Source organism: Salvelinus fontinalis, chromosome 37 (genome assembly GCF_029448725.1).
Source record: "Salvelinus fontinalis isolate EN_2023a chromosome 37, ASM2944872v1, whole genome shotgun sequence".
Lineage (NCBI taxonomy): Eukaryota > Metazoa > Chordata > Actinopteri > Salmoniformes > Salmonidae > Salvelinus > Salvelinus fontinalis.
Window position 1 is genome coordinate 3,492,526 of NC_074701.1, and position 13,275 is coordinate 3,505,800.

Consider the following 13,275-nt stretch of genomic DNA (forward strand, 5'->3'; position numbering starts at 1 on the left):
TGTGTAGTCTGTGTGTGTGTGTGTGTGTGTGTGTGTGTGTAGGCTGTGTGTGTGTGTGTGTGTGTGTGTGTGTAGGCTGTGTGTGTGTGTGTGTGTGTGTGTGTGTAGGCTGTGTGTGTGTGTGTGTGTGTGTGTAGGCTGTGTGTGTGTGTGTGTGTGTGTGTGTGTGTGTGTGTGTGTAGGCTGTGTGTGTGTGTGTGTGTGTGTGTGTAGGCTGTGTGTGTGTGTGTGTGTGTGTGTAGGCTGTGTGTGTGTGTGTGTGTGTGTGTAGGCTGTGTGTGTGTGTGTGTGTGTGTGTGTGTGTAGGCTGTGTGTGTGTGTGTGTGTGTGTGTGTGTGTAGGCTGTGTGTGTGTGTGTGTGTGTGTGTGTGTGTAGGGTGTGTGTGTGTGTGTGTGTGTGTGTGTGTGTGTGTGTGTGTGTGTGTGTGTGTGTGTGTGTGTGTGTGTGTGTAGGCTGTGTGTATGTGTGTGTGTGTGTGTTCGAAAGCCAGGAGACGTTAAATGGGTTTATGTTAATTAACGGGTCAATTACCGTGAGACCAACAGTTATATATATTCGCTTGACAATCACTGTCTGACGAAATTTGGTGACCCGCCACAACCCTACCCTTCCCCCTAAAACAGCTATATCATCTATAAAATGGTATAGTAGCCTAGTGGTTAGAGGGGGGAGGCAGGTAGCCTAGTGGTTAGAGGGGGGAGGCAGGAAGCCTAGTGGTTAGAGGGGGGGAGGCAGGTAGCCTAGTGGTTAGAGGGGGGAGGCAGGAAGCCTAGTGGTTAGAGGAGGGAGGCAGGTAGCCTAGTGGTTAGAGGAGGGAGGCAGGTAGCCTAGTGGTTAGAGGAGGGAGGCAGGTAGCCTAGTGGTTAGAGGGGGGGAGGCGGGTAGCCTAGTGGTTAGAGGGGGGGAGGCGGGTAGCCTAGTGGTTAGAGGGGGGAGGCGGGTAGCCTAGTGGTTAGAGGGGGAGGCGGGTAGCCTAGTGGTTAGAGGGGGAGGCGGGTAGCCTAGTGGTTAGAGGGGGAGGCGGGTAGCCTAGTGGTTAGAGGGGGAGGCGGGTAGCCTAGTGGTTAGAGGGGGAGGCGGGTAGCCTAGTGGTTAGAGGGGGAGGCGGGTAGCCTAGTGGTTAGAGGGGGAGGCGGGTAGCCTAGTGGTTAGAGGGGGGGAGGCGGGTAGCCTAGTGGTTAGAGGGGGGGAGGCGGGTAGCCTAGTGGTTAGAGGGGGGGAGGCGGGTAGCCTAGTGGTTAGAGGGGGGGAGGCGGGTAGCCTAGTGGTTAGAGGGGGGGAGGCAGGTAGCCTAGTGGTTAGAGGGGGGGAGGCAGGTAGCCTAGTGGTTAGAGGGGGGGAGGCAGGTAGCCTAGTGGTTAGAGGGGGGGAGGCAGGTAGCCTAGTGGTTAGAGGGGGGGAGGCAGGTAGCCTAGTGGTTAGAGGGGGGGAGGCAGGTAGCCTAGTGGTTAGAGGGGGGGAGGCAGGTAGCCTAGTGGTTAGAGGGGGGGGAGGCAGGTAGCCTAGTGGGTAGAGGGGGGGAGGCAGGTAGCCTAGTGGTTAGAGGGGGGGAGGCAGGTAGCCTAGTGGTTAGAGGGGGGGAGGCAGGTAGCCTAGTGGTTAGAGGGGGGGAGGCAGGTAGCCTAGTGGTTAGAGGGGGGGAGGCAGGTAGCCTAGTGGTTAGAGGAGGGGAGGCAGGTAGCCTAGTGGTTAGAGGAGGGGAGGCAGGTAACCTAGTGGTTAGAGGCAGGTAGCCTAGTGGTTAGAGGGGGGGGGAGGCAGGTAGCCTAGTGGTTAGAGGGGGGAGGCAGGTAGCCTAGTGGTTAGAGGGGGAGGCAGGTAGCCTAGTGGTTAGAGGAGGGGAGGCAGGTAGCCTAGTGGTTAGAGGGGGGAGGCAGGTAGCCTAGTGGTTAGAGGAGGGGAGGCAGGTAGCCTAGTGGTTAGAGGGGGGGAGGCAGGTAGCCTAGTGGTTAGAGGGGGGGCAGGTAGCCTAGTGGTTAGAGGAGGGGAGGCAGGTAGCCTAGTGGTTAGAGGCAGGTAGCCTAGTGGTTAGAGGGGGGAGGCAGGTAGCCTAGTGGTTAGAGGGGGGGGAGGCAGGTAGCCTAGTGGTTAGAGGGGAGGCAGGTAGCCTAGTGGTTAGAGGAGGGGAGGCAGGTAGCCTAGTGGTTAGAGGCAGGTAGCCTAGTGGTTAGAGGGGGGAGGCAGGTAGCCTAGTGGTTAGAGGGGGGAGGCAGGTAGCCTAGTGGTTAGAGGGGGAGGCAGGTAGCCTAGTGGTTAGAGGCAGGTAGCCTAGTGGTTAGAGGGGGGGAGGCAGGTAGCCTAGTGGTTAGAGGGGGGAGGCAGGTAGCCTAGTGGTTAGAGGGGGTCGGCAGGTAGCCTAGTGGTTAGAGGGGGTCGGCAGGTAGCCTAGTGGTTAGAGGCAGGTAGCCTAGTGGTTAGAGGGGGGGAGGCAGGTAGTCTAGTGGTTAGAGGGGGGGAGGCAGGTAGCCTAGTGGTTAGAGGGGGGAGGCAGGTAGCCTAGTGGTTAGAGGGGGAGGCAGGTAGCCTAGTGGTTAGAGGGGGTACTGCAGGTAGCCTAGTGGTTAGAGGCAGGTAGCCTAGTGGTTAGAGGCAGGTAGCCTAGTGGTTAGAGGCAGGTAGCCTAGTGGTTAGAGGGGGGGAGGCAGGTAGCCTAGTGGTTAGAGAGGGGGCGGCGGGAAGCCTAGTGGTTAGAGGGGGGAAGGCAGGTAGCCTAGTGGTTAGAGGGGGAGGCAGGTAGCCTAGTGGTTAGAGCGTTGGACCAGTAACCGAAAGGTTGCTAGATCAAATCCCCGAGCTGACAAGGTACAAATCTGTTGTTCTGCCCCTGAACAAGGCAGTTAACCCACTGTTCCCCGGTATGCCGTCATTGAAAATAAGAATTTGTTCTTAACTGACTTGCCTAGTTAAATAAAGGTTAAATATATATATTTTGTCAAATACAGATCTTGTCAAATACAGTTTCTTTGCCGTAGAAGTGCCCTCTGCTTGCAGCTTAAGGTTATATCTTTACCTATTATATTCTCAAGTGGTGTCCTGTAATTTCAGAGGAAAACTTTGAGACAATATCTATAGAAAGTGACATATTAATTTAACCTTTATTTAAACCAGGCAAGTCAGTTAAGAACAGATTCTTATTTTACAGTGACGGCCTACCCCAGCCATAGCCTCCCCTAACCCGGACGACGCTGGGCCAATTGTGCGCCGCCCTATGGGATTCCCGATCACGGCCGGGTTGTGATACAACCCGGGATCGAACCAGGGTCTGTAGTGAAGCCTCTAGTGCTGAGACGCAGAGCCACTCTGGAACCCTAAAACCCCAGTCCCCAACACAGGCTTTTCAGTCTTCTCCGGCCCGGATATCAGATCCTAGTCGTAGAGGCCACTCCTCTTTCTAAGCCCGTGCGTTTGGGTCTTTCAGTCAGCGAACAGAATCACAACAGCATCAACCAATCGCAGCTCAGTATGATGCGCTGGTTGTCATGACGACGGCGGCGGCGGGGCACGGTTACACACACTAACCTGAGGGGCGTGTCCCAGCAGAGCCCACAGCGAATTAGCAGACAGCGTTTTGATCTTGTAGAACTCCATGGTGTCCGTCTCCTGGCGGTTCAGAGCGATGTAAGGACAGCTCCGGAAGTCTCCCTTCAAACACCAGGACAAACTTGATTTAAAACCGCATTAAAAAAAAAAAATCATGACACACACTTCACAATAAAACAATAACAAATAAACAAACAAGGTAATAACAGTGTCTTTTGGTTTCAGAACAGCACTAGAAGAAGTAGTGGTCTACGTATTATTATGAATCAAATAGACGAATACAAGGCTATGGGGGTCCTGAGTGACTCAGCTGGTAGAATACAAGGCTATGGAGGTCCTGAGTGACTCAGCTGGTAGAATACAAGGCTATGGAGGTCCTGAGTGACTCAGCTGGTAGAATACAAGGCTATGGAGGTCCTGAGTGACTCAGCTGGTAGAATACAAGGCTATGGAGGTCCTGAGTGACTCAGCTGGTAGAATACAAGGCTATGGAGGTCCTGAGTGACTCAGCTGGTAGAATACAAGGCTATGGAGGTCCTGAGTGACTCAGCTGGTAGAATACAAGGCTATGGGGGTCCTGAGTGACTCAGCTGGTAGAATACAAGGCTATGGAGGTCCTGAGTGACTCAGCTGGTAGAGCACGGTGAATACAAGGCTATGGGGGTCCTGAGTGACTCAGCTGGTAGAATACAAGGCTATGGAGGTCCTGAGTGACTCAGCTGGTAGAATACAAGGCTATGGAGGTCCTGAGTGACTCAGCTGGTAGAATACAAGGCTATGGAGGTCCTGAGTGACTCAGCTGGTAGAATACAAGGCTATGGGGGTCCTGAGTGACTCAGCTGGTAGAATACAAGGCTATGGAGGTCCTGAGTGACTCAGCTGGTAGAATACAAGGCTATGGAGGTCCTGAGTGACTCAGCTGGTAGAATACAAGGCTATGGAGGTCCTGAGTGACTCAGCTGGTAGAATACAAGGCTATGGAGGTCCTGAGTGACTCAGCTGGTAGAATACAAGGCTATGGAGGTCCTGAGTGACTCAGCTGGTAGAATACAAGGCTATGGAGGTCCTGAGTGACTCAGCTGGTAGAATACAAGGCTATGGAGGTCCTGAGTGACTCAGCTGGTAGAATACAAGGCTATGGAGGTCCTGAGTGACTCAGCTGGTAGAACACAAGGCTATGGAGGTCCTGGATTGTGGGTTCGATTCCCGGGACAACCCATTTTTAAAATGCACACACACACACACACGACTGTTAGCGGTTTAGGATAAAAGCGTCTGCTAAATGTCAGATAATGTATATGAATGTAATATCCATTAAGTTGTTAACTTCTTGCAACTATAGGGGGTGCTGTTTCAAATTAGCATAATTGTCTCTACAGATTAAACTGCCTAGTACTCAATTCTTGCTCGTACAATATGCATATTATTGTTATTATTGGATAGAAAACACTCTCTAGTTTCTATAGCCGTTTGAATTGTGTCTCTGAGTGGAACAGAACTCTTTCTACAGCGAAATCCATGACAGGTTTTGCGAAGGTCTGAGAGCGAAGCTCTGATCTCAGTTCAGTTTAAAGGCGTGTGTATATCCTATTGAACGACACGAACACGAAAACACCAATGAGTGAGGTACGCCTTCTTTTCGACGTTGAACTTTACGCAGAGAGAGACCTCGGGATGCCATTTTCGAACGCTCAGTAATGAACTTTAGATATATCAGTCTGTAATTTAATTTGATATAGGTGTTAGAAACATCATAACGAAGCTATTTGAAACTGAGTTATATCAGATTATGCGAGTATATTGCTATTTTTCGGAATTTCCTCAGTATTGCGTATTGAGGATTTGAACACGTTAGCTAATGTTAGCAATTGTTAGCTATAGTTAGCTGCTACATCAGAAGTTGAATGCAACGTTTTACAACCAAGCAACGATTCTTTTGGACAAAAGTACCACTTGGCCAAGATTCCGATGGAAGCTCGTCGAAAAGTAAGAGCTATTTATGATGTTATTCCATTTTTATGTGGAAAAATGTAAACTCAATAACGGTAAATAGTGACGCCGTTATTGCGGCACTAGTCTGTCTGTAACGCACACTGTATGTCTAGTAACGTTAATTTTAAAAATCTAACTTAGCGGTTGCATTAATAACTAATGCATCTTTCATTTCATGGCCAACCTGCATTTTTTTTGTCAAGTTTATGAATAGTTTTCGATAAAAATAGTTGTATTATCATGATGCTGCCGGGTAGATTGCTTGAGTAGTTGGACAGTATTTCCATTGTATAAGCACGATTTGTGCCGCTAAATATGCACATTTTCGATCAAACTCTATATGGATTGTGTAATATGATGTTACAGGAGTGTCATCGGAAGAATTCTGAGAAGGTTAGTGAAAAAACGTATATATTTTGGCAATGTTGACGTTATCGCTCTCTTTGGCTAGAATCTATGCTGGGCTGCTATGTGCTATGTGCTATGCTAATATAACGATTTATTGTGTTTTCGCTGTAAGACACTTAGAAAATCTGAAATATTGTCTGTATTCACAGGATCTGTGTCTTTCGATTAGTGTATGCTGTGTATTTTTACGAAATGTTTTATGATTAGTAATTAGGTAATACACGTTACTCTATTTATTCTAGTCCATTTGTGACGGTGGGTGCAATTGTAAACTATGATATCTACCTGAAATATGCACATTTTTCTAACAAAACCTATCCTATACCATAAATATGTTATCAGACTGTCATCTGATGAGTTTTTTTCTTGCTTAGTGGCTATCAATATCTTAGTTTAGCCGAATTGGTGATAGCTACTGGTGTTGAGAAAAAATGGTGGACAAAGAAAAAAGGTGTCTTAGGCTAACATGGTTAGCTAATAGATTTACATATGTTGTCTTCCCTGTAAAACATTTAAAAAATCTGAAATGGTGACTTTATTCACAAGATCTGTATCTTTCATTAGGTGTCTTGGACTTGTGATTTAATGATATTTAGATGCTACTATTTAATTGTGACGCTATGCTAGCAATGCTAATCAGTGTGGGGGGGGGGGGGGGGGGGGGGGGTGCACCCGGACCCGGGGTAGGTGCTCGTTAGAGGTTAAAAGACACCTTGAGCTGTTCTCCTCCCTGTAGTCGGACCAGGTCCCAGGTCCCCATCCTCCTCACCACCCGTTTCAGCTCCCCGATCTGACCGTACGACAGGTGACCTGCAGGACACGGAGAAACAACAATAAAATACAGGATTTATAAAGCGTTTAAAACACATGGACTTCTCTATCTACCTTCAGCAGTACAGTAAGGTACTTCTCTGTCTACCTTCAGCAGTACAGTAAGGTACTTCTCTGTCTACCTTCAGCAGTACAGTAAGGTACTTCTCTGTCTACCTTCAACAGTACAGTAAGGTACTTCTCTGTCTACCTTCAACAGTACAGTAAGGTGCTTCTCTGTCTACCTTCAGCAGTACAGTAAGGTACTTCTCTGTCTACCTTCAACAGTACAGTAAGGTACTTCTCTGTCTACCTTCAACAGTACAGTACTTCTCTGTCTACCTTCAACAGTACAGTAAGGTACTTCTCTGTCTACCTTCAACAGTACAGTAAGGTGCTTCTCTGTCTACCTTCAACAGTACAGTAAGGTGCTTCTCTGTCTACCTTCAACAGTACAGTAAGGTACTTCTCTGTCTACCTTCAACAGTAAGGTACTTCTCTGTCTACCTTCAGCAGTACAGTAAGCGATGAATGGCAGACTAGGCTAACAGTAGTAAATATTGATTACCTTAGAAACATTGAAAAGCTCCCCTATTTCACTATATTTTGGAGAAATCTGACAGTTTAAAGTATTTTCTTAACCAAGACATCCATTTATTTTATTTTTTTAAACCCACAATGCCTCGTCCACTCACCAGACAGCCAGGCAGGAGTCAGGGCGTCTGATATCCAGGCTGCATAGCCCTCTCTGAAGGAGCGGAGGAACGCATCTATTTGACTGTGGGAGACCAGCTCCCTCCTCTTCCTCAGCTCTTCATCCAGCTGGCAGTCCGGGGCGAGGAAGACTAGCCTGGGAAGGAAGAGCTCCTGACGCACCGACACGCCGCTCCTCCTCAGGTACTGCCACAGGTTAGCTGTCTTGGTCTGGAGGATATATATATAGATACAGGTTAGCTGTCTTGGTCTGGAGGGGGTATATATATATATACCACAGGTTAGTCAGGAGGGGGTATAGATATACCACAGGTTAGTCTGGAGGGGGTATAGATATACCACAGGTTAGTCTGGAGGGGGTATAGATATACCACAGGTTAGTCTGGAGGGGGTATAGATACAGGTTAGCTGTCTTGGTCTGGAGGGGGTATAGATATCACAGGTTAGCTGTCTTGGTCTGGAGGGGGTATAGATTAAGGTTAGCTGTCTTGGTCTGGAGGGGGTATAGATATACCACAGGTTAGCTGTCTTGGTCTGGAGGGGGTATAGATTTACCACAGGTTAGCTGTCTTAGTCTGGAGGGGGTATAGATATACCACAGGTTAGTCTGGAGGGGGTATAGATATATATATACACTGCTCAAAAAAATAAAGGGAACACTTAAACAACCCAATGTAACTCCAAGTCAATCACACTTCTGTGAAATCAAACTGTCCACTTAGGAAGCAACACTGATTGACAATAAATTTCACATGCTGTTGTGCAAATGGAATAGACAAAAGGTGGAAATTATAGGCAATTAGCAAGACACCCCCAATAAAGGAGTGGTTCTGCAGGTGGTGACCACAGACCACTTCTCAGTTCCTATGCTTCCTGGCTGATGTTTTGGTCACTTTTGAATGCTGGCGGTGCTCTCACTCTAGTGGTAGCATGAGACGGAGTCTACAACCCACACAAGTGGCTCAGGTAGTGCAGTTCATCCAGGATGGCACATCAATGCGAACTGTGGCAAAAAGGTTTGCTGTGTCTGTCAGCGTAGTGTCCAGAGCATGCAGGCGCTACCAGGAGACAGGCCAGTACATCAGGAGACGTGGAGGAGGCCGTAGGAGGGCAACAACCCAGCAGCAGGACCGCTACCTCCGCCTTTGTGCAAGGGGGAGCACTGCCAGAGCCCTGCAAAATGACCTCCAGCAGGCCACAAATGTGCATGTGTCAGCATATGGTCTCACAAGGGGTCTGTGGATCTCATCTCGGTACCTAATGGCAGTCAGGCTACCTCTGGCGAGCAGATGGAGGGCTGTGCGACCCCACAAAGAAATGCCACCCCACACCATGACTGACCCACCGCCAAACCGGTCATGCTGGAGGATGTTGCAGGCAGCAGAACGTTCTCCACGGCGTCTCCAGACTCTGTCACGTCTGTCACATGTGCTCATGTGCTCAGTATGAACCTGCTTTCATCTGTGAAGAGCACAGGGCGCCAGTGGCGAATTTGCCAATCTTGGTGTTCTCTGGCAAATGCCAAACGTCCTGCACGGTGTTGGGCTGTAAGCACAACCCCCACCTGTGGACGTCGGGCCCTCATACCACCCTCATGGAGTCTGTTTCTGACCGTTTGAGCAGACACATGCACATTTGTGGCCTGCTGGAGGTCATTTTGCAGGGCGCTGGCAGTGCACCTCCTTGCACTAAGGCGGAGGTAGCGGTCCTGCTGCTGGGTTGTTGCCCTCCTACGGCCTCCTCCACGTCTCCTGATGTACTGGCCTGTCTCCTGGTAGCGCCTGCATGCTCTGGACACTACGCTGACAGACACAGCAAACCTTTTTGCCACAGTTCGCATTGATGTGCCATCCTGGATGAACTGCACTACCTGAGCCACTTGTGTGGGTTGTAGACTCCGTCTCATGCTACCACTAGAGTGAGAGCACCGCCAGCATTCAAAAGTGACCAAAACATCAGCCAGGAAGCATAGGAACTGGGAAGTGGTCTGTGGTCACCACCTGCAGAATCACTCCTGTTTTGGGGGGTGTCTTGCTAATTGCCTATAATTTCCACCTCTTGTCTATTCCATTTGCACAACAGCATGTGAAATTTATTGTCAATCAGTGTTGCTTCCTAAGTGGACAGTTTGATTTCACAGAAGTGTGATTGACTTGGAGTTACATTGTGTTGTTTAAGTGTTCCCTTTATTTTTTTGAGCAGTGTATATAGATACAGGTTAGCTGTCTTGGTCTGGAGGGGGTATATATAGATACAGGTTAGCTGTCTTGGTCTGGAGGGGGTATAGCTACAGGTGAGCTGTCTTGGTCTGGAGGGGGTATAGATACAGGTTAGCTGTCTTGGTCTGGAGGGGGTATATATAGATACAGGTTAGCTGTCTTGGTCTGGAGGATATATATATAGATACAGGTTAGCTGTCTTGGTCTGGAGGGGGTATATATAGATACAGGTTAGCTGTCTTAGTCTGGAGGATATACATAGATACAGGTTAGCTGTCTTAGTCTGGAGGATATACATAGATACAGGTTAGCTGTCTTGGTCTGGAGGATATATATATAGATACAGGTTAGCTGTCTTGGTCTGGAGGGGGTATATATACAGGTTAGCTGTCTTAGTCTGGAGGGGGTATATATACAGGTTAGCTGTCTTAGTCTGGAGGGGGTATAGATATCACAGGTTAGCCGTCTTAGTCTGGAGGGGGTATAGATACAGGTTAGCTGTCTTAGTCTGGAGGGGGTATAGATATCACAGGTTAGCTGTCTTAGTCTGGAGGGGGTATAGATACAGGTTAGCTGTCTTAGTCTGGAGGGGGTATAGATATCACAGGTTAGCTGTCTTGGTCTGGAGGGGGTATAGATACAGGTTAGCTGTCTTAGTCTGGAGGGGGTATAGATATCACAGGTTAGCTGTCTTGGTCTGGAGGATATACAGTATATATAAATCATTAGCTAATAATCAGAGACGTAATCATGAACAAGTCTGTCAAGTATAGTATATTATTCTCCATCAAGCATCGTTTTAACAACCACAAATAATAACTCATAATGGATGTTTTTTGGTGGGTAATGTTCTTCTGACACACTATGGAAATGGAAAACACAGTTTAGGAAAATTATGTTACCCCCCCCCCAAAAAAAGAAATATCCCCATTGGAAGGATTTGATGATGCAATATCCTTCTAAACCAAACTGTAGTTTTAAAAAAAGGTCTGACAGACTTGTTTTAGATTCTAATCTAAAAATGTCCTGCTTTGTCCTGGATCTTGACTGAGTCAGAGTAGCACATTTATATGGAAATGAGTTAACACTAGAACGGAGCAGGGTTCGGTAAATTCCCTCCCCAAGTAGGGCCTCTTGATTTTTAACGGCTGTAATTATGTTTATAGAGGGGGGGGGGGGGGGGGCAAAAACAGGTGCCTCAACACAGCTGTCACCCTGTCTACCAGGGTAGGACAGGAGTCACTCATTTCCATTCACTGTAGACCAGAGCCTCAGGGGTGTCAAACATATGGGCCAGATCTGGCCTGCGAGACCATTCAATCTGGGGGGGAAAAATACTCTCTCAATCAACATTGAAATGACAAAAAAATCAAACGGAATCTCTGTAGAAATAATGGACCTACATTTATAGTCTTGTCCAGCTTACTAACAATCATCTATACGCAAGCGAGGCAGTCAGGGAGAAAACTCCAAACGCGATGGATAGAGTAAATAATAATCAATTTTAAGTGCGTCCCCTCCGGACCACGGTGAAGACCGTAGGCGGGCCGCGGGGGCAAAACAAACAACTCTGCTGTAGATGTTGGGGCAGAGACGAGGTTGGATAAGAGGGTGTCGGAGCTGGCAGAATTAAGTGCCAGAGACGAGGTTGGATAAGAGGGTGTCGGAGCTTGGCTGGCAGAATTAACTACCAGAGACGAGGTTGGATAAGAGAGTGTCGGAGCTGGCAGAATTAACTACCAGAGACGAGGTTGGATAAGAGGGTGTCGGAGCTGGCAGAATTAAGTGCCAGAGACGAGGTTGGATAAGAGGGTGTCGGAGCTGGCAGAATTAACTACCAGAGACGAGGTTGGATAAGAGGGTGTCGGAGCTGGCAGAATTAAGTGCCAGAGACGAGGTTGGATAAGAGGGTGTCGGAGCTTGGCTGGCAGAATTAAGTGCCAGAGACGAGGTTGGATAAGAGGGTGTCGGAGCTTGGCTGGCAGAATTAAGTGCCAGAGACGAGGTTGGATAAGAGGGTGTCGGAGCTGGCAGAATTAAGTGCCAGAGACGAGGTTGGATAAGAGGGTGTCGGAGCTGGCAGAATTAACTGCCAGAGACGAGGTTGGATAAGAGGGTGTCGGAGCTGGCAGAATTAAGTGCCAGAGAGGAGGTTGGATAAGAGGGTGTCGGAGCTGGCAGAATTAAGTGCCAGAGACGAGGTTGGATAAGAGGGTGTCGGAGCTTGGCAGAATTAACTGCCAGAGACGAGGTTGGATAAGAGGGTGTCGGAGCTGGCAGAATTAACTACCAGAGACGAGGTTGGATAAGAGGGTGTCGGAGCTGGCAGAATTAAGTGCCAGAGACGAGGTTGGATAAGAGGGTGTCGGAGCTTGGCAGAATAAACTACCAGAGACGAGGTTGGATAAGAGGGTGTCGGAGCTGGCAGAATTAAGTGCCAGAGACGAGGTTGGATAAGAGGGTGTCGGAGCTTGGCTGGCAGAATTAACTACCAGAGACGAGGTTGGATAAGAGGGTGTCGGAGCTTGGCTGGCAGAATTAAGTGCCAGAGACGAGGTTGGATAAGAGGGTGTCGGAGCTTGGCTGGCAGAATTAAGTGCCAGAGACGAGGTTGGATAAGAGGGTGTCGGAGCTTGGCTGGCAGAATTAAGTGCCAGAGACGAGGTTGGATAAGAGGGTGTCGGAGCTTGACTGGCAGAATTAAGTGCCAGAGACGAGGTTGGATAAGAGGGTGTCGGAGCTTGGCTGGCAGAATTAAGTGCCAGAGACGAGGTTGGATAAGAGGGTGTCGGAGCTTGGCTGGCAGAATTAAGTGCCAGAGACGAGGTTGGATAAGAGGGTGTCGGGAACTTGGCTGGCAGAATGAAGTGCCAGAGACGAGGTTGGATAAGAGGGTGTCGGAGCTTGGCTGGCAGAATTAAGTGCCAGAGACGAGGTTGGATAAGAGGGTGTCGGAGCTTGGCTGGCAGAATTAAGTGCCAGAGACGAGGTTGGATAAGAGGGTGTCGGAGCTTGGCTGGCAGAATTAAGTGCCAGAGACGAGGTTGGATAAGAGGGTGTCGGAGCTTGGCTGGCAGAATGAAGTGCCAGAGACGAGGTTGGATAAGAGGGTGTCGGAGCTTGGCTGGCAGAATGAAGTGCCAGAGACGAGGTTGGATAAGAGGGTGTCGGAGCTTGGCTGGCAGAATTAAGTGCCAGAGACGAGGTTGGATAAGAGGGTGTCGGAGCTTGGCTGGCAGAATTAAGTGCCAGAGACGAGGTTGGATAAGAGGGTGTCGGAGCTTGGCTGGCAGAATTAAGTGCCAGAGACGAGGTTGGATAAGAGGGTGTCGGAGCTTGGCTGGCAGAATTAAGTGCCAGAGACGAGGTTGGATAAGAGGGTGTCGGAGCTTGGCTGGCAGAATTAAGTGCCAGAGACGAGGTTGGATAAGAGGGTGTCGGAGCTTGGCTGGCAGAATGAAGTGCCAGAGACGAGGTTGGATAAGAGGGTGTCGGAGCTTGGCTGGCAGAATGAAGTGCCAGAGACGAGGTTGGATAAGAGGGTGTCGGAGCTTGGCTGGCAGAATGAAGTGCCAGAGACGAGGTTGGATA

At 49.0% G+C, this 13,275-nt stretch overlaps 1 protein-coding gene across 2 annotated transcripts in view; it reads right to left on the bottom strand.

The window, feature by feature from the left end:
• Window positions 1–13,275, bottom strand: part of si:zfos-911d5.4 (uncharacterized) — a 41,263-nt gene that overhangs the window by 19,281 nt on the left and 8,707 nt on the right. For both annotated transcript variants that reach the window (XM_055901697.1, XM_055901698.1), the window contains exons 5-7: window positions 7,447–7,675; window positions 6,654–6,751; window positions 3,521–3,643 (exon numbers count right to left, since the gene is read on the bottom strand). In XM_055901697.1, the coding sequence (XP_055757672.1) occupies window positions 3,521–3,643; window positions 6,654–6,751; window positions 7,447–7,675 (450 nt within the window). The remainder of the gene's footprint in view (window positions 1–3,520; window positions 3,644–6,653; window positions 6,752–7,446; window positions 7,676–13,275) is intronic.